Raw genomic sequence first — 20,736 nt, 5'->3', positions numbered from 1 at the left:
AATGTACCACCAGGCCCAGTTTTCAGATTTTTAAAATGTAACTTTTTAAGATTCCTAAAGGGGGCTGGAGAGATGGCTCAGTGGTTAAAGGCACTGACTGCTTTTTCAGAAGTCCTGAGTTCAATTCTCAGCAACCACATGGTGGTTCACGACCATTTATTATGGGATCCAAAGCCCTCTTCTGGTGTGTCTGAAGACAGCAACCGTGTGTTCACATACATAAAATAAATTTTTTAAAAATCTTTTAAAAAAATGAAAACAAAATTATTTTTAAAATCATAAATGTTTTATCTCTGGATAGAGGAAAAATAGGCTGCAGCCTGGAACTCCATTTATGAGTCAGGAGAAGACTTTGAACACATCTTCATACTTCACAACCGAGTTGCCTTTCTGCTCAGGCTCCCTCATTTCTTCTCACCCACGGTAAAATCATCCCTCTACCCCCTTTCCGTCCACCACCAATCCAGTCTCTTTCCCTTTGTTTTTATTCTCCTGACCCCCATGGCCAAATCAAGCGTCACGTCACGTAGCCAAGAGGCCATGCATTTAGATGACAGATGAACGAAGGAAGCGACAGAAAGGAATGAGGCAGCTGGGTGTGCACCGGCCTCCTGAAAGCTCTGCGGCACCCTGCTCACTTAACGAGATCCGGAACTTAATCCACGTGTGCCAGCACTCCACCAACTGAGCTATGCCCCAGCCTGTACTCCTGAGATTCAGAGAAAGCTCTGCTCTCTCCGAGTGGAGAAAAATGACTGGATCTAGAGTGCAGGGCAAGGAAGCTCATTCTGCTTGAGTGCACTGACCTTTAACCACCATTCCATCGGCCTTTCTGGAGCACAAGTCATGAGGCCTCCTCCCCAGCTGCTCCTAGGAGCAAGGCCCATTCTTTTTTGGCTCAGATCCAAAGTGTCAGTCTCAAACCTCCAGACTAGAGAAAAGCAAAATCAAACTCATAGATTCTGGGAATGTAGTTGGGGAATAGCTGTGGGAGACAACGAACACAGCAGCCAGACCACACGAATCTCAGGAGAAAACTGATTTTCTGCCACTGGCTGAAAAAGACAATTGCATTTTTCAACATTATATTCCTTCAGGGGAGACTCAGATTTAGCACCACAGAATGTAAAAACCATTGGCCTGAGCTTACTTTTGCAGTTTGGCTAGATAATTAGAAGAAAATGTCGATACACACACACAACACACATACTCTACACCACACAAACAACACACATCGCACACCACACACACCACATCACACGCGCGCACACACACACACACACACACACACACACACACACACGCATGCGCGCACGCACAAACACACACAAAGGCAAATACCTTTGAAACCAGGTTACCAGGACTTAAAGACTGGGCAACATTTGACTAAGAAAAATATTTATTTGCAAGAAATGGAGATACAAATGCATTACAATTTCATTTTTCCCCAAACTAAGTACAAGTATACTACAAAGCTTTTTTTATTTTATTTTTTTATTTTTTGGTATCTAATTAGCTATGATGAAGAATAAGAAGGCATAAGACAGTGCAACAGATCGGGTCACAGGCTTGCAATACCCTTGGATTTAAACGATGCTGACTTATCTAGAGTCTTTCAAAAGAGAGCAAAGTCAGGTGCCAGTCTAGGCAAGGAAAGCTCACTGATGCCTTCGGCACCTCCTGGGCTCTGCTCTGCTCTGTGTCAGAAGCATCACCCACAGGGTGCATGATTGTTGGTGTTTCCCACAGATTCATCATGGGCTTCATCTATGCAGGCCATGAGTGCACAAAAGTCCTGCTCCCACCCTGCTGTTGAGGAAAAGACAGAAGCAGAGATGTGGAGCCTGAACCTGGGTTCCCTTCACCCAAACACAAAGCCTACGAGCCATGCTCTCAGAAGATAGGATGAGACAGACATGCAGAGTGAGCCAAAGAGCTGAGCATTGCGTGGTCGGGCCACTGCAGTGGGTAGACCTGTTTCTGCTCAGAGAGCCAGAGACAATGTGTGTGTCCTCAGAAAGGACTCCAGAAACTATGAACCTTCCATGGCATTTACTTCTCCTGGCAATGAGTCACCCTTGCTTTCCATTTCAGTCAGGTTCAAAGCCTCAAGGATTACTTAGCACAACACTCAACACTTTAGAAAAATACTCAGGAAAGACTTCCTTCCTTTTAGAAACCAAGAGAAAGTATGAAAGTCTTGAATTTCATGCTGGAACAAACAGCAGTTACTGTTTGTCTCCTAGTGCAGAGTGCTGACATCTTGGCCCAGAGGCACGGAATATTAATTTTCAAATGGGCTGGTGCCTTTGCATCCAGAAAATGCCCTGTGGTAAGGATTTAGAATGCCTCTAATCCTGCCTGGCCACATTTTTATGTGATTGCACCTCCGTCTACAAAATGGGATTTTCCTAATGGATATAACCCCATTTCTTTACCTCTGATGGGCAAATCTAACAGTGTATAGTTTGAGGGAACCATCTCTGTGTCTACAGAGAAAACGCCCACGCCCAACTTAAACCTAATACTAGATAGTAATATATCACCTTCCAGGGACAGGGGATTCCTGCATCCTGGATTGAGATACAAGGCACATCGGAGGCATGATTAAGTACCTAGGAGAGAGGGGGTAGGGGAAGAGACCTAGCATTAGTACTGGGTCCTCTGAATGGCTACTAAAACTGGTTTTCCAAGTCTTTCTTATTCCCCAAGATTTCCTAGGTCTCAAGAAACCTGTTCTTCCTTAGTAAAACTGCAAAAGTCTAAGGAATGAGTGAATGAATGAATGAATGAATGAATGAACCAGAATCTGTGTCTGGCTTCTTCCAGCCCCCACCTTACTGCTCTCTCCACTCCCACGACTGCCTTTGTGGGTTGGAAGCAGAACTTATCCTGTGGGCTCTGCTCACTGCCTCTGCAGCCAGTGTTGTAATGAAGTGGTTCTCGCTAAGACCCCCACCGTTATTGGCTCCACAGGTCCTGCCAGGCGCGAGTGGGAGAGCCAAGCTCTCATCCAGGTTTCTCAAACACTCGGCTCAGCGGAAACAAATTAGCAACTAAAAGCTTTTTCTCCCATTTCTGTCCCCTCCGTGTTGGCAAGGACCAGGCAGATGTCCACTCCTCAGGTGGGGACAAGATATCTCCATTTCTCCGTGGGGGCTCACGTATGCACCTCACGAAGGCACGGGATCTGGCTCAGAGGCACTTCTAATTCTGCTCTGCTTTTTCTGGGTCTGAGCACACGGGATGGGGCGTGAGGGGACAAGAAGTGCTGCAGAGAATTTTAACAAGACCTGTGGTTAAAACTGATGGACATGAAGAGGAAGCAATCTGATATCCCTGCTGTATGTGGACAACAGTTGCAGGGACTTTGGGGGTATCCAAGAGGAACTGGTGCTTAAGAGGGGGTATCTATTAACCTGGTGTCTGCAGTTTGTTAATAATGCTGCCCCAAATCTGTTTTCCCAACACACAGAATCGAATCTATGAACCGAATGGTTGTCTAATTTTGCCTGCACTGATGTTAGATCCCACCTCCACCTTCTGCCAGGAAGGAGCAACTGAGTTCAGCTGTCAGATTTTTATAGAACACTCTCTTTGCATGAGCTACACTGCAATCCTGACACTTCAGGGCCTCTTCCTCAATGCTGGTGATGACTCCTCCATTTACAGGAGCCACTTCCCAGTGTGAAGTTGGGAGCTGTGAAAAGATCCACGGGTGTGTGTGTGTGTGTGTGTGTGTGTGTGTGTGTGTGACAGGGTTCCTCAGGTCTCATGAGGGAAAAAAAGAACTGCCTTGTTCTCTAAATCTTTGTGAGACATCTCCATCACTAAAGTGATTTTAAAATGGGGGGAGGGGAGACCTGTTTATAAGGTAGAAAATGCAACCAGCAGAATTTGTTCTGGCTTCTAAGTCTAGCAGTCTTTTTCAAAATTTTTCAAAATTTCAGTTCAAGGCGTTGGGTCAACTACAATTTAAAACCTTCAGGTTTTAAATTAGGTATTGACAGGTCTGCAGGACAGCTCAGTTGGTGGAAAATAAAACAATATTCTAGCCTTAAACTTTGAACAAAAAGTGTGCACACATCTACTAATTGCTCCTAATCCATCTTGTCTCATGCATCTCTGCAGGGTCCCTTAACTCCACGGAGCATCCCAGAGGGACCACAGGCTTAGTCCCCTTCACTAGCAAGCCAGGAGTAAAGGGCAGAGGTTTTTCTCATAGAGTGGTGGTGTTGGTTCCTGAGAGCTCCTTTAAAGGGCCGTTTGAGTTCTCTGGCTTATGTCCCACGTCTCTTGTTACAGATTCTATTCTGGAAGGCTAATTTCCCAGAGACAGAGGGCCCTGCTGTCTGGAGACAGTGGCACCCAAAAGAGTAGGCAGAGAAGAAAATAAAGTCCTCAGAGAACTAAAGATGTGACTGGACATCTCTTCCCTCCTCTTCTACCTCTTTCTCCTCCTTCTCTTCCTCCTCTGCCTCTTGCATAAATGGGGTCTCGACCCAGCTCTTCAGGCACATCAAAAGACCAAGGTTCAGCTCAGCAAATGCACATGTCAGTCTAAAACCCCACTTCAGCTCCCTATGGCAAATCCTTCCTCTCTCATCATACAAACACTGCCGAACCCTAGGATTTTTCCTGTTTAGGTTCTCTTAGCATTTTTTTAAAGTTTATGGTGTATAAATATCTGGCATTGTGAAGAGCAGAATGGGCCAGGTCCAGGAAGACCAAAGGAAGAGAGAGAGAGACAGAGAGAGAGAGAGAGAGAGAGAGAGAGAGAGAGAGAGAGAGAAAAGCAGGTCACTAGCCACCCTCTTTGTATAGCCCAGGCTATACACCACCCTGTAAGGGAAGCCCTCCCTCTTAAGCAGGAGGGCTGCTGAGACAGCAGTGGCCCTGAGGCAGGTTTCACCCACTACAAGGTGAGCTTGGCCATCTGCCAGCTGGGAACTCACCAAGGGAAGGAGGGTTGAAGGGAGGGAAGGAGGGAAGGAGAGAGGAATGGGGGGGAGGAACATTCCCTATGATGCCCTGAGCAGACCAAGCAAGGAGCTGCTCACAGGGCATGATGGCAAACACTAATGACGAATGCAGGGGCCATAATCCCCTTTATACAGGCTCTAGTGATCTCAAAGATGATGAGAGAGAGAGAGAGAGAGAGAGAGAGAGAGAGAGCCAAAACTATAGGCCTTTTAGCTGCTGCTAAAAATAAAATACAAAGTGTAAGCACATTTCTTACATAAAATTTTTTACAAGCTGGGGTTGGTGGGGGAACACTTTAAAAGAATCTTCTATCTTATACAACAAAAGAGCAATTTCCATTTCTTATTTGTATGAAAGAGGAAAGGATTTTTTAAACTACAATTTTTACTTTTTAATCATTATTAAAAAAAAAAAAGAGTTTAGGGTTTAGCTATGTCTCTTTGGGTGAGCTGCAAAGTATAGGAACCTGACTGTAAAAGGTACCACTGTTGGATGTACAGAAATTACCAACTCCAGCCTCCGTTAGATAAGGCAGGTGGATGGAGGGCAGAGGGAAGGAGGAAGGCGAGGGAGGGGGGCAAGCAGGTAACGTAGGACAAGCTAGCAAGGTTGTCAGCAAAGCTTATTGTCTAGGACAGGGCTTCCCTTCTCTGTGGTGGGAACAGAGAGAGAAAGCCATAGATCCTAGGGCCTGAGCAAGAAGACAGCATTCCACCATCCCCATGTCTTCATCCAACAGGGGCCACATGCCGAAGGGAATTCCTCAACAGTGATTACTTTATAGGTCCCCAATTTTAAAAAGAAAGGGAAGGAACAAGGCATCAACTACAAAGACTGGGGTCCCAGATCGCGGGGACTCCCCTGTTCCAAAGGCCAACAGAGGGCTTTGCTGGTTGGAAGGAGAAATATTTTTACTATGGTCAGCTGGGAGCTTCAGCAAGCTAATAAATACTATTTACAAGTGGGGAGGGGAGGCCAGGGAGACAGAGCTACTGTCCTGTGGGGATGCAGGCTGTGTATGGATGGGTGTGGGGTATTCTACAAGCAACACAGTGGGCAGGATAGCCTGGAGGGGAAGAGCCTGATGCCTTTAGGAATTGCACTTGCGGCCTGAAAATATGGTGGGAGTCCTGTCTGCCTGTGCAGGCATCCAATAAGGAGTCTGGCGTGCAGGATGGAGAGAAGACTGGAATGATGCTTTGGTCCTCTCAGTGTGGGCAGGGTCACACCAGAGGCCTAATGAGCAAGGGAGCTCAGGAGTCAGTGCTTTGCCACTCCCTGGCATGTTTATGGCATAGGTGTGGCTAGAGTCTGGGGTCTCAACTGAACAAGAGTCACGTCTTCTTCAGAGGAGTCACGCCTCACAGGGAAGAATCAGGCAGTATCTTCTTGGCACTACTGGTGAAAACAAGCCTGCTCGTTCCACCCCACCTCACCCTTAAAATAATTTCCAATGGCAGTAAGAGAAAGGGATGGAGAGGTGCTAGCTCCCTTGTGTGGAGAGCTACGGGGACATACAAGCAGAAACCCCTGGGTTGGCCTCCCGTCTCAAGCTGTAACACTAGTCCATATCCTCCTGGAGATCCAGTGGTGAAGGGGGAACTGAAGAGCAGGGCAGACTGGGGATGCTCAGATGGAGAAGAAGAGGGTGGAGATCTCCTTAGAAGGTAGCATTCACTCTCCTCTCCAGTTCTACAACCTTGAGTGTTTCATTCCCTTCCAGTTTGCTGGTGACCCTGTGAAGGCATCAAACAGAGAGGTAGAGTATTAGCCACCAGCTTCTGCCCGAATTCTCAGACTGCATAGCATGAATCAATTCTAGTCCTGTGGGGTTACCCTGACAGAGTCTTTTAAATGCCTAATGGTAATTCTTTGCTCTCTGGATCTCCCACTAGTCACCTGCTCACCCCCACACTCCCATCTTTATCTGGGAGCAGAGGAGACCCACGGTAGTTTGAAGCTGACTTATTATAAACTGCTTTCAAGGGCTGTTAGCTGGATATTAATGACCTCGGTGCTTTAAGTTACGGGGAGGGGAAAGAAGGGTAAAGGGCTGACATCTGCTCTAGAATTAAGAATCCAGACAATGATTTTTTTTTTAATGAATCAACTTAAAATATCCCAGAATATATGCTATAAAATAAACACAAGATCAACTTGGGTATCAGCTCACTAAGTCTCCCAGCATTGGGAAAGCTTTATTACTCAAGGAGACACAGCAGTAAACAGAAGGGGGGGTCAGAATGGGCTTCCAAACCCTGAGCTGGGAGAGCAGACTGTGCTGTGAGCCATGAGCCTCCAAGGGCTTCCAGTACTGGCTCCAGGATCTCTCCATAATGCGAATAAATTAAGGCTATTCATCATACGATCCTTACAAGATCTGTTGGTAACACATGCAGGCATGGTTAGTACTAGTGTTAAACATGTGCATGCCATGGATACATATAAAAGTACATATGATTATGAACACTGTTGCAAAGAGTTGGGAGACAGCGAAATGAAGCCTTCACTAGTTATCCTGGAGCAGCCTCATTTCTGAGCCCCCAAGAGCACAGATTCGCTAACTCACCAGCTTCACCATACATTACCCAGAGGGGGCACGTGGGCTTCCTATGCTCATCAGCGCCCCCCAAACGCCCCCCACAACAACAGAACCCTAAGATCACATCAGCCATGATGTCTTAGAAAGGATCCCTCCCCTCCCCATCAGCGATCTGAGAGGAACAACTTGTGTAGAATTGGTGCCAAATAGGAATGATTTTCCATGAGGAAAAAAAAAAATTCGCAGTTTCACCAACACTGTTTCTCTAGATATACATATAAATGTATACAGGCTGAGCAACCCTAAAACTCTGAGCTGCTCTAAGAACTAAAACTTTGTTACCTAACATAGATACATTACATGTTTAGACTTGGGCCTCAATATGTATGTGCAAGCATTCTAACAGCTGGAAACTATTCCAAACACCTCTGGTCCCAAGCATTCCACAAAAAGGGCATTTTATCTGCAGTTACAACCAACTTTATGCACTAACACATAAACCATCACTTATACTGATACCTAGCATAACATTAGTTTACTCTCTAGTCAGAAGAAAACTATAGGATTGGATTGAAGGCACATTTGCAGAGGATGCTCTCTATGTCACGGAGTGTTTTTTGGAAAAAGGGTCTCATGTAGCCCAGGCTAACTAACCATGAACTCACTATGAAGCTGAGGCTGGCCTTGAATTCCTGGTTTTCCTGCCTCCTCTTGCCAAGTGCTAGGATTAAAAGGTATGTGCTACCACATATGGCCAGTCTGTGGCTATGAGAGCAAAACAGAGATAGTGACTGAGGAGACTCATATTCCCCCCCCTGCTTTTTGGGGCCATCACTGCCATCTCTGGGCTGATGATGCAGAGACGAGATTAGCTCATCCTAGACCTTTTCCTTGCTAACAGCCATCCTCAGACTCTTCCCAGTGCCAGTGCTTAAGGTGGGTCCCAAGAGGGCCTCCGGGAGAGTGACTACCCTCCTGTCGAGCCCGAGCCATACTCCATCATCAAGCACTAGGTCTGTACCTACAGGACTCACAGGTGCTGCTGAAGCTCCAACAGTACTGACTTCTCCAAGCTGGTCTCATTGGAGATGATGAAATGAGGAAGCTCCACCTCTGGCAGGGCCTCAAGCCCAGACGATGCCCTGAGCAGAGACGAGCCTCTGTCCCAGCCCCCAAGCTCTGCAGCTGAGGCTGGGCTGGACGACTCTTCCAGGGGAGAATGTTCCTCATAGATTAGCAGGTTCCTGGATCTCACTGAAGAAAGAAGAGAGCAATAGGTATTAGCAAAATACCCCGAGGCCCACACATGCCCTTTACTCCGAATGCCCAAGGCCAGTGGCAGATGACAATCAACACACACTCTCATCTCCTAGGATAAAGTGCCAGCTGGGGTTGGCTTTCTGCAATGGCTTCAGGCTTCAGAGCTTATGCATCAAAAAGTTATTCCAATTCTACAGGCTGGAAAAATGTAAAAGCAAATAAACACAAAGCCAACTTCCACCCTCACTGCCTTTTAGTAAAACTTCTCTCACCCCTATCTGTAACTGTCCCAGGGAAAACAACTCAAAGAAAGTGGGGGTCAAATACTTGGAGCTGTTAAAACCTATCTGAATGAGGAGGTATCTCCAGAAAGCAGGTCATAGAATCTGCAGAGATAGCACAAAGCCAATCCAAGAAGTCAGAGGGAGACAACCTCTGATGCATTATGGGAGAGTTACATGGGAGAGTGACTCTGTAGCCATTTTCCTGGACATAGAAACTGTGCTCCCCTCAACTTACAGAATTTAAAGCTATTTCCCTAGGGATGGAAAATCCCCAAGAAGCCGCTGAAATTATCTGAAAAGAATGTCATTGTATCACCTGTCTGGCCAGGATATACCTAACTGCTGAAATCCACAGACATTTTGAGAACAGCGAAATTGTCCCTTTCTCAAATCCAGTACCTTCTAACTCGGTGTGTGTTGTTACCAACATAGCCGTGACACTCTGTATATTCCCTCCTTGTTACCCTCTGTTTTCTAAATACTCAGAAGATATCATTGGTCAAGGTGAGAACACCATATGCTGCCTAGTGAATGCCTGAGCATTCCAAGTCTTGAGCCTAAGACAGACAAGTTCTTTTAATTTTGTTGCAAACTCTTACTGCAACAGCATATAATCCCACTCAGGGAGTCAGAGACACTGAGCTATCAGAGCAAGCTTAATGCCCTCCTTACTCTCTGGTCTTCCAAGATCCACATCCCTCCCCAGCCCAAATCAGAACTCGAAGGGGGGTGTCAGAGCTTATCATAAAACAAGTCTGGTGCAGTAGGCACTTCTAACAACTCTGTGGAATTCTTGAGAAGCCCTGGTGTTACACAGGGAGTCCAGTGGCCACTCCCAGAACACCCCACCTGCAAATAGAGACACTCCACTTTCACGCATCGGATGAGACCCCTTGCAAAGGGCTTGGAAAACCAACTTTAGGCAAACATAACAAAGTGGTGACTTACCCACGGAGGCTGTGTATGGCTCTGACAGGGGATGCTGGCTGGGCAGAGCCATCTTGGTGGCAGAAGGATAAGGCCCGTAGCCTTGAAAGAAGCTGCCAAATGCAACAGCAAAGCAAAGCACAACGACCTGGAAGTGAGGAGAGAACATGAGGAGCTATAGACCCCAGGCTGTGGGGAGCACAACTTCGGGAACAAGCCACCTGGGATCACGGGACAAGAAAGAGCAACAGTCTGTCAGGGGTCAGGTCATACCCTCAGTCACGTCCTTGAAATGACACGCTGAGGAAGCCTTGGAACAGGACGCATGATCTCTCTGGCTTCATTCATTTTTCGTATTTTCAAGGGAGGGGAGTCTGGAAAGAGGGGACTTGCCAGAGGAAGTCCCTTTCGGAAACTCACCATAAGGCAGGTGCCAGTCTGTGTGCCAGCTAACTTGCAGGTTCGAGAGACCTTCCCCATCACCAAAGTTTGAAGCTTCTGAAGTTGCTGAAGGAGAGTCCTGCCAAGGTGACAAACAAAAGCCAGGAAGGGGCACGTGAAATCAAAATGTTTTGCACGACCCTCCTGCAGAAGTCATGGTGGTGTCACACCTGTGACTGAGCAGGGTCTGTTTCCTTAAAGGGAAGAGAACTACACCTGGGGGAGTGTCCCTGAGGACAACTGCTGGCAGCATCATTGCAGAACCCCGTGAAACTTCAGAATCATCCTGGACAGCAGCTCTGCAGCCTGTACTGCAGCCTGAAGCTGTTCTGGGCAAGAGAGGAGCCCCCAAATAAACCCTGACAGGCAGAAACTTGTCTGTCAGCTAATGAGCAAAGAAAAAGGGACACTCTGGTTGGATGACTAGCACACTTTAAAGTCTCTGGGTCCCCTCTCTCCAAGTTCCTATGTTCAGACTGAAGTTGTAATATAATGGTAATAGACAGGGGGTTTGGGGTGAGTAGCCTTGAGAATGGAGTTTTAATAACAGGATCAGGGCCCGAACAAGGAGCTCAAAGTACAGTTCTTCAATTCTACTACGTGAGAACACAGCTAGGAGCTGCCTTCTTTCTATGCACCAAAAGGCAGCCTTTAGCAGACACCGAATCTGCCAGCACCTTGATCTTGGCTGCCTCAGCCTACAGAACAGTAAGAAATAAATTCCTGTTGTTTCTGAGCCACTCCTTTTATGGTATTGTGTTACAGCAGTCTGAACAGACCAGGACAGTGGTAATCACGAGGAGGCTCATTTCACCGAGATGAGAGATGAGAGCCACTAATCTATAAAAACAAAAACAAGAGAAGGAGGCAAAACAAAGGCAGCAGAGAACAATAGCAGGAGGGGCCGGAGGTGGTGGCATGACTGGAAATGGCCAGTCCATCAGTGAGCACTCTGCAGAGGAAGGGAGGGAGAAGGAAAGAAGGAGAGAGGGAAAGGGGGATTTCATTCCCCAAACAGGACAACCGTGAGTGTTCAGAGATGAGCAGAGTAGCATATGCTCTGTGTAATATCAAGACATTGTCTGTGAACTTCTCTGCAAATCCTAAACCAAGAATGGCAAGACATAGCAGGGGTCTGGCAGCACATCCTCCCGGATTAGTGTGTCTCCCAGGAATCCAGTGTGACTAGCAGAAAGCACCGGAACACCGCCTCTATGAGAAAATACGGTCGTCTGAGTACCAAAGATTTTCAGAAAAATGCATACCATGATGTAGTGTTTGAAAGCCAGGCAAGAAGAATTCTGGGATTTCCTCATAGCTTGTTTCCCATCACAGCCTATCCCCTACATGCCTTTCAAATGATGAAAACGAGCGCACGCTTTTCTGAGGTTTGTAATTCTGTCCTGGCCAGCATCAAAGACAAGAGTTCTCTTAGTTTAAAGAAATCAAGGGCAGGCTGGCTTTAAGATGGTTTTCTTTTCTGCAGTGTTAGTGGTGCTGGAATTGTTGAAAGAATTTGAACAGCCCTCAACACACATGGTAGAGGCTTTCTAAACTCAAAAAAAAAAAAAAAAAAAAAAAAAAAAATCTCCCTGTGGTCCTATCTACTCTGTGTTTTTGCCTTGTGGAATAATCTTAGGATAGTAAAATGATATTTACTATGGAAAGCTATTGTACTTACTCATACTTTTTATTTTGGTTATATAAAAGCATGACCAGATGGGGTTAGATATGACCTGTGTTTATTTTATCAAAGTAGGATTTGCTTGAAAAGCACACTGCATGTTGCTCAAGGTGAAGAAATACTGATAGCACAATTATTTTAAATTCCACTTTTCAAAGTTCATTACCAAGAGTTCCTGTGCGGCAGAACTTTCTTCTATCATTGAATTTACTCTCTCTCTCTCTCCTACCTAAACTTCCTCAGAACACCTCTGCACTACCCACTGACACAAACCCCACCGCAGCACCAAATGCTGAGTGATTTATTGCCTGGCCGCCGGCTGAGTAGAACTCATTCTACAGACTTGTGATTCTGCCAGCCATAGCATGTGTGGGATAGACTGTCATCTGTAATGCCAACCCCGAGTCCCTTGTGAAGTTCTCCCTCGGGTCCTGAGACATCTATACAAGCAAGCCCAGAGACAGGACCGCTTCTTCCAAGGCATCAATCCTAAGGTCTTGGCTGCCTGCTAAACTACAGCCTCCCTGCTTCCAGTGTTGGCTGACGCCTTCACGGGGTGCCCCAACTCTGCCTTGAGCATCCTTGTGCCAGGATACAAGCTCAGCCGTGATCTACACAGGGGTGGCTATCCCTTCCTCTGCAGAGTGCTCACTGATGGATGGACTGGCCATTTCCAGTCATGCCACCACCTCCAGCCCCTCCTGCAATTGTTCCCTGCCGGCCTTAGTTTTTCTCCTTGTTTTGGTTTTTATAGATCAGTGGCTCTCATCTCTTGGTGAAATGAGCCTCCTTCAACTAGAAAGACGCTTCTCAAGCTGTACCAATGCCATCTGCTTTGCTCCAACATCCTCTGGTGTTTCGGAAGCAAAACCATCCTGGGTATTCTTTTTGCCTGTTTATCATCAAACATTCTACACTTCCTCTCTGCCCACCCATGGTCCCTGCCCAGCTTCCACATTCTTGTGAACTGCTGAGAGAACAGATTCCCCAGGACAACAGAAATACTCCTCCCTTCCAATATAGTTGAGACTATTGGGATTAGCATTCGCTTTCCAAAAACAAATATTCTCCCAGGTCCCCCCTAAAAAGAGACTTTAAGCAAGGAAGACATCCCTAAAGCCCCTTGGAAGACTGAGTGCCACAAGTTCTGAGCCAGACCCCCACCGCAACCCTACCTGTTACAGGTGCCAAATACTTTAAGGTTGGGGGAATAGTTGGAGCCTGGCTGGAGGGAGCCGGGAAGGCTAAGCTCACTGACCAGAGGGTCTTCACTTGGCATCCGCCAGCTCATTCTTTACAGATTCAAAGATGATCACTCACTGAGTCAGCTGGAGTGAAACTGGCCATTGAATGGGTCCTGATTTCTAACAGCTTATAACCCAGCCCTTTAAGATGAGCAAACACTGTAGTTACAAAGACATGCTTTTAGTTGGGAATTCTGGCAGAAGGCAAGAGACTGATGACATCCAGTTTGCTGCTGTTTTTCCTGCTGGAATTGGTGACAGCAGAATGAAATGACGGTGTGTGTGTGTGTGTGTGTGTGTGTGTATACAAGCAACACTCCAAAAACCCCACCAGTCTGCAACCCTGAAGCATCCTGACAGGGAAAGCCAGACTAACTCATCCAACTCAAGCATTTGCATGGGTTCCTGTGAGCCAACATCGTCTGGGGAATACACGTAGAATCTTACAAGAGAATCATTCGCCACCCCAAGAGAATGAACAATGAGCGAGCTCTAGGAACTGACTGTGCAGCACGCAGTAATGAGTACTTGCCTCAGAATAACTAGTGAACCCCTGGGCCAAGGTGTCAATCCAAACCACCCAACTCTGCAGTTTGCACACCTTCCAATATGTACAACACAGTCCCTTATTCAACAGCCTAATAAAAGTCATGGTAAAAATACTTTTAAATTAACATTCAGTCACATTAACGTGATACAGACAACAGCCTAACATATCATGGAGTGACATGTGCACCCTTAGACAAAAAAAATGTGTCTACTACAAATAACTACGACTACAAATAACCACAGAAGGGAGAACTGTACAAGGACCCAGGTGAAAATAAAGGGCCATGGTAACAGCCAGTTCAATAGCACTGAGGTTTGTATCAGCTAATGTTCAGTAATAGTGACACGAATATATGCATAGGGACACATGTGTGCATGTGTGTACACATGCATGTGATTGTATGCTCATGTGTACCTCTGTGTATATGTGCATTGTATATATGTATAATGTGTGTGTATATGGGTATGTGGATACATGTGGGTACATATTTGTGTACATGTGTATCTGTGTGTATATGTGTACACATGAACATGTGTGTACCTATGTGCACATATGTGGGTATTTGTGTCTGTGTGGATACATGTATAGGTGTGTGTATGTATGTATAACTGTGCATATGTGTACCTATGTATAAGGGCAAATATGTGTATGTACATTTATGCATGTATATTTAGTACCTATGTGTATATGTGTGTACCTGTGTGACTATGTGCACATATGCATATATGTATGTATCTGTGTGTACATGTGTATTTGTATATATGTGTATTTGTATACATGTACATGCTATACATATATATATATACATAAACACACTCCTGTGTACACATATGTATATCTGCATATGTATATATATATATATATATATATATATATATATATATATATATATATGGGTATATGTGCACATGTGTATCTGCATATGGGCATGTATATGTGTGACTGTATATATGTGCATATGTGTATATAAGTATGTAAATGTGTGTATGTGTACGCATGTATGTACATGTATGTATGTGTATGATGAAAATAGAAAGGGGACCATGAGAGGGGAGAGAGTGTAATGAATACAGGTGACTGGAGAGCAGAAGGGGGATGAAGAACACTGGTTGAAGAGAACAAATAAGAAGCAAGTACAATGAGGCATGTATGGAAATGACACCATGGAACCCATTACTTTTTACACTCATTTAAAAACACTCATAAACAATGCAGGAACATAAACCCCGTGTGGAACATCTAGGAGAGTATTGAAAACAATGCAGATGATAGACAGAGAGGCTCAGATGAGCCCTGCACAACATGAGGTGTCAGGAAGTCAAACCCAGGATTTATTTAGATAATGGAAGAAATGAGACCTGGTCCTCTCTCAGATGCCAAGTGCACGGATGGCTTTAGTGATGTTTGGTGGGTGCGTGGATGGCAGGATAAGAAGACTGGCTGTGAATACGGAGGAGACCGAGTTTAGACCTCACCATGACAACTCTGTGCCTCTAACCCAGTTACTTAAGTTGTGTGCTTCAGCAGCTAAGCGAAGCTAGCTTCCTTAACCACATCAGCTAACGGGATCATGGAAGATTCACTCTGCCCCGGGGAATCTGGTTTGCTAAAGCAAATGCATCTCTGAAAGGTGCTGCTGTTTCTTCAGTGGCTGGCGGGTGAAGAGAGCTTCTTTCTCAGCCTCAGAATGGATACATTATTCTGAGGTGATGAGGCACACTCTGTGATGCCACAAGGACAGCTGTCACCAAGTGCAGCACTGAAAACTTGGATGACAGCAGCCAGCCAACCAGCCTGCAGGACTTGCTGTAAGGAAAGCTAACAAGTAAACAGAAATACCAGAGCTACAAAAACATCTATAAACAACCCAGTGGTGCCTCCAAAACTCCATACACACTGCACATTGCTATTGTATTTTGAATCTTCAGTGAGAAAGGCCAATTATGGCTTAATGAACTTCCAGGCTTTTGGGATCAAGGTCTTAATTTAGAGGGAAAAACACTCTTAACATACATTTTTATCGGGGCCAAAAGATTTTTCATAACTTGTTAAACTGGAGTGTCCAGCTTGATGGAAAATAAAGATTCTTGTCCTAAGGTGAAGTGTAAAAAATAAACTTAGTGGCTTATCTTCATGTATATCCTGGTTAAAAAAAAAAAGAAAGAAAAGAAAAAAGAAAGAAAGAAAGAAAAAGCAGTCAAGGGGAGCTTCAGCCTTGACCCAAATAAAACATCACCCTGTATCCCACACAGCACATAAAAACCAAACAAACAAACAAACCAAAACCTCACAAGAGCGTTCAAAAGCTTTAAGAGTACAAGACACAGTCCTGCAGGGACTGGAAAATACATCAATGGCCTGGTATGTTATCTTTATGTTTGGCTTAATTTTGTTTTCTTCCATACCCTTTATTTCCAAGATAGAGAGGAAGCAATAGAACGTGAGAAAGATACACAGCTAGTATATAGGTAAGCCTTCGAACAGCCAAGAAATTCATTTCCCATTGGAGTCAGAAATCAGGAAAAAGAATACACTGGTAGATCTCAGTTATGAGGTGGGGGAGTCACCTCATATCCTCCCAATGTACACACCTCCCACTGGATCTCATAGCGTACCTTACTAGAAATTTAATTCAATGGGTCATGAGGCGCGAGCTTACGTGTATGCGTGTGTGTGTGTGTGTGTGTGTGTGTGTGTGTGTGTGTGCGCGCTCAACTCTCTAGGTGAATCAGCCTTCTTCAGAAAATAATAAAACCCTTTTTTTCTTTTTTACATCCTTATGAATACCTAGAGAGATACTTTCCAGAGGCCAAGTCATGGACTCTTTGTGAGACATGAGGTCAGTTGGGTTTGTGACTAGTGTATCATTTTAATACAATGAAATCAAACAGAAAATATAGTATCAGGGAACAGCTGACAGCAACGAACAGTAATGGATGAGATATACACATCCGTTAGCTATAGCATATGTACATATATGTGTGTGTGTTGTGTCTGCAATAATGTGAAGTGTATTTGGCCTGATGCTGCTTGTGCTATAATGTTAATTCTGCCTCTCAAAACTGCTTACATGAGTGTCTGCACATAAGACACTGAGGGACCCTGTCCCCAGCTGGTTCTGACTGGTAACTAAAGATGGCTGGGCAGGGCATGCGGAGATGAGACTTTTAGGATTCCCGGGCTCGGGACAGATAGGAATAAGAGAAGGAGGCAGATTCACCATGACTCAGAGGCAGAAGGATCTGGTTTAGGAGCCACAGAAGAAAAATCATCCAAAATGTAGGTGGAAGGGGAAAGCAGGGGGAAGTCCAGGGGGAAGGTAACAGGGCAACAAAGATAAAACATAAAATTAGAAGGCATTAAGCCAGGAGCACCAGAGGAAAATATACGCTAGCCGTGGGAAGGGTTAGAAGTGCCCTGCCTTGAGCTGGCTAAGGCATATCAATTACCTGGTGTGTGTGTCTGTAGTGGGTGCAGCGTACATGCCACCGGCACTGGCACGGAGTTCAGAGTGGGTTAACTAATTTGCAGCTACAGATGGCACCCAACGTGGGTCAAGAACTCACTTAGAAAAATTATTTTGAGATTCTCAGATAAAATACACACACACACACACACACACACACACACACCATGATGTTAGATTAAGATTTGGGGAGAATTTGGCTTCTTAACAGGCTACAAAATTTGCTGAGCCACGTAGAGATTTCTTCCAACGGTTCAAAATAATATAAAGAACTTGAGCTCAGAGATGCTGGGAGCCCCTGCTGAACAAAGAGGCTGGCTGCTCAGAGAAAGACAGAGACAGACAGACAGACAGACAGACAATAGAAGCTGCCTGCTGCCCATGACCAGATAAAGAATAGAGATATATAAAATTTGATTTAATTGTTTTTTTAAGAATAGAAGGGAGTATAATGGTAGATGGTAGAGTACTTTATCTAATTGACAAATATGATAGACTAAATGCTAATTATATATATTTTATAATTTACATAATTGTTATGGTTATGCTCAATTTATGTCTGAGGGAAGAGTTTTTGTTTTTTAAATTTGGAAAGAAAGGGTTAGATGTTGGGAATTGGTCCTAATGCATTGTCTTAATTTGGCTCCCCAAACGAGGAATATTCATGTCCAAAAGCTGAAGTTCCCTGTCTCTTTGCTTTTTGATAGATCAATAAAGAGCCAACAGCCAATGGTTGGGCAGGATAAAAAAGGCGGGACTTCTAGGTTCCCGGGGGAAGAAAGGAGGAAGGGGATCTGCCATGAGGAGTGGGACTGACCACATCAGGAAGGAAGAAGAGGGAGAGATAGCCCAAATGTAGAATAAATGGAAAGCAACCCTGGGGGGAGGGGCGCTATCCAGAAGGTAAGAGGGCAACAAAGATAAAACGTAGATTAGGAGGGTATTAATTTAGGTATACCGGAGGGGAGTGTTTGCTAGCTGCGGAAAGGTTTAAAGGTGCCCAACCATTGAGCTAAATCAACTGGTGTATCTGTGTGTCTTTTATTCTCAAAATCCAGAGAGCTCCTGAGCAGGCACCGAGACACTTAACTAATTCCCACAACAGTAAGTAATATAAAATATGAAAAGATTTTATAAAGAAAAAGTCTCAGTGTACCTAAACTAGTGAGTGCGCACACACACACATGCTTGTGCACACACGCACACTCTACAGCAATGAATCAGGGCCTCGATGAAACAGATGAGCACCCAAGTCCCTTTAGAGCAAAGCCTGCCTGCAGCCATCCAAGTGTTACCCTCCCCACACCACCTCTATCCAGTCAGGCAGAGCTAGTGTCTGGCAAGGTCTGAGCCCCAGAGAAGGAATCCAAAGGCCAAGGCATCTACCCCATCAGGTGGGGAGGTGGCAGGATGTAACATTAACAATTAGAAATTCCATCAAGGTCTTCCATAAGGAACCTGAACTACCTCAATATCTTACACACTAAGTTTGACAACTACAGCTAATGCCCTTAAATGTTAATACCTAAGTTTACATTCTTTTGCTTTTTAAAAGCCTGTTGTGAGGCTCTGGCCTAAAGAAGGAAGAGGATGTCCTGGTAGGAAATACTACGGTCTTCTTTTCTTTCTGATTGAATTATTTTTAAAAACTCATTTTTACTTTATATGTATGGATACTTTGCCTCTATTTATGTTGTGAAACATATGTGCACTGCCTGTGAAGGCCAGGAAAGGACATTGGATCGCCTGAATGTAGAGTTACAGATGGTTGTGAGGCATCATGTGGGTGCTGGGAATCGAACCTATATCCTTTAGAAGAGCACCCCGTGCTCTTAACTCCTGAGTCAGCTCTCTATCCCTCTTTCTGAGGGATTTCTATATTATAAGACATTTGTTTTACAAGTACCAGAGAGCATTTCTGAATTACAATATTACCTACTGCCCTAGGAACACACAAAAGAGAATTTTAGAATATTTACCAGGTCTATGAGATTTCTAAATTCATCACTAAGGCACAATAAAATGCCTGTCTGATCTCTCTGGGGGCTCTATGGTAGAGCTCTCAACAACTCTTTGAAGTTTGAGATATTTCCATATGAAAAGAAAAAATGGTACACACAACAGAGGGTGTAGATACTGGAGAAATGAAAGGTGAATTAAACAAAGATGAAAGTCTAGAGAAATGCTACTTGGGTAATTTCTCTGTCCTTAGTGGCCTCTTTATATATGGCAGTGGGTGGGCTCAGTCAGTACCTGGTCCAAAACAGATGAGAGGAACTTAGACACAGAAGACACAATAGAGTGCAGGGAGGACAATCAAAGATAGTGCAAACTAACACAGCTTTGTAGCCTCAACAGACACCCCTGGAAAGCAAGGACCCAGGCAAACCCTGCAGATTTAACTGAAAAGACCTGTGATAGAAATTCTCTTTTGTTTTGTTTTGTTTTGTTTTGTTTTGTTTTGTTTTGTTTTTCAAGATACACTTTCTCTGTGTAGCCCTGGCTGTCCTGGAATTCACTCTGTAGACCAGGCTGGCCTTGAACCCAGAGATTCGCCTGCCACTGCCTCCTAAGTATTGGGATTAAAGGCTTGTGCTACCACCATTTAGCTCGTGTTAGGGATTCTTATATAGAGTTTAAAGACCCTGAGACGTAGAGGACTCACTAAAGGGAAGGTTAAAGAGTAAAATTGGGTGATTCTCGCTGCTGATCAAATATTTATCCCCCAACTCCCATGGCCTAAGGGAAGGGTTCTAAATATCCCATAAGTCTGAAGGCTCTTTCTTGAACTACTCTAAACTGGGCCAGCCCTGTCTATAAGGCACTGTCAATGTTTGCCTAACCAGGTCTATAAGGAATTATCAATGCCTGCCCCTTGAGGTTTTCTCTATACTTGTGACTTTGGAATTTTTTAACTCCCAGATGGTCATCTCAGCATCCTAAATCTGGACCAGGGCTGAGCCTGCTTCCCTTCTCTCTCCACCCTGGACTCTATCCCACAGAACAGCATGGGGAAAGGACAGTACTTGAGTATCCTGAAGAGACATCAGACATATAAGTCAACCTTCAATGCCAACTTGACTAGAGCCACTTAGGAGACACACCTCTAGGGGTGTTGAGAAGTCTTCCCAGAGAGGTTTACATGGAGTGAGAAGATCTACCCTGAATGTGTGTGGTACCACTCTGTGAGCCGCAGTCGAAGGCTGAAGGAAAGAGGGAGAGTTGGAAGACAGCAGAGAGCCACCTACCTCACCCTCCCACTGCATCTTCTTCCTGTTCGACCGTATTGTCTCAGACCATACATACTCCCTTCTCAAAATGCTGTCGTCGGATATTTTGTTACAGCCAAGGAAAG

At 44.9% G+C, this 20,736-nt stretch overlaps 1 protein-coding gene across 2 annotated transcripts in view; it reads right to left on the bottom strand.

Moving 5' to 3' along the window:
- Positions 1–2,078: 2,078 nt before the first annotated feature.
- Creb3l2 (cAMP responsive element binding protein 3 like 2) overlaps positions 2,079–20,736 on the bottom strand; it is a 119,165-nt gene continuing 100,507 nt past the window's right edge. The window contains exons 9-12 of one of the 2 annotated variants that reach the window (XM_034519017.2): positions 10,417–10,516; positions 10,018–10,144; positions 8,560–8,779; positions 2,079–6,719 (exon numbers count right to left, since the gene is read on the bottom strand). In XM_034519017.2, coding sequence (XP_034374908.1) covers positions 6,644–6,719; positions 8,560–8,779; positions 10,018–10,144; positions 10,417–10,516 — 523 coding nt within the window. In that variant the 3' untranslated portion in view covers positions 2,079–6,643. Of the gene's footprint in view, positions 6,720–8,550; positions 8,780–10,017; positions 10,145–10,416; positions 10,517–20,736 lie in introns of both variants that reach the window. The other variant, XM_034519020.2, reaches the window with a different exon arrangement.

The sequence above is a fragment of the Arvicanthis niloticus genome, chromosome 15 (assembly GCF_011762505.2).
Source record: "Arvicanthis niloticus isolate mArvNil1 chromosome 15, mArvNil1.pat.X, whole genome shotgun sequence".
NCBI lineage: Eukaryota > Metazoa > Chordata > Mammalia > Rodentia > Muridae > Arvicanthis > Arvicanthis niloticus.
Note: the sequence above shows the minus strand (reverse complement) of the source record. Positions and strands in the feature narration are given on the sequence as shown.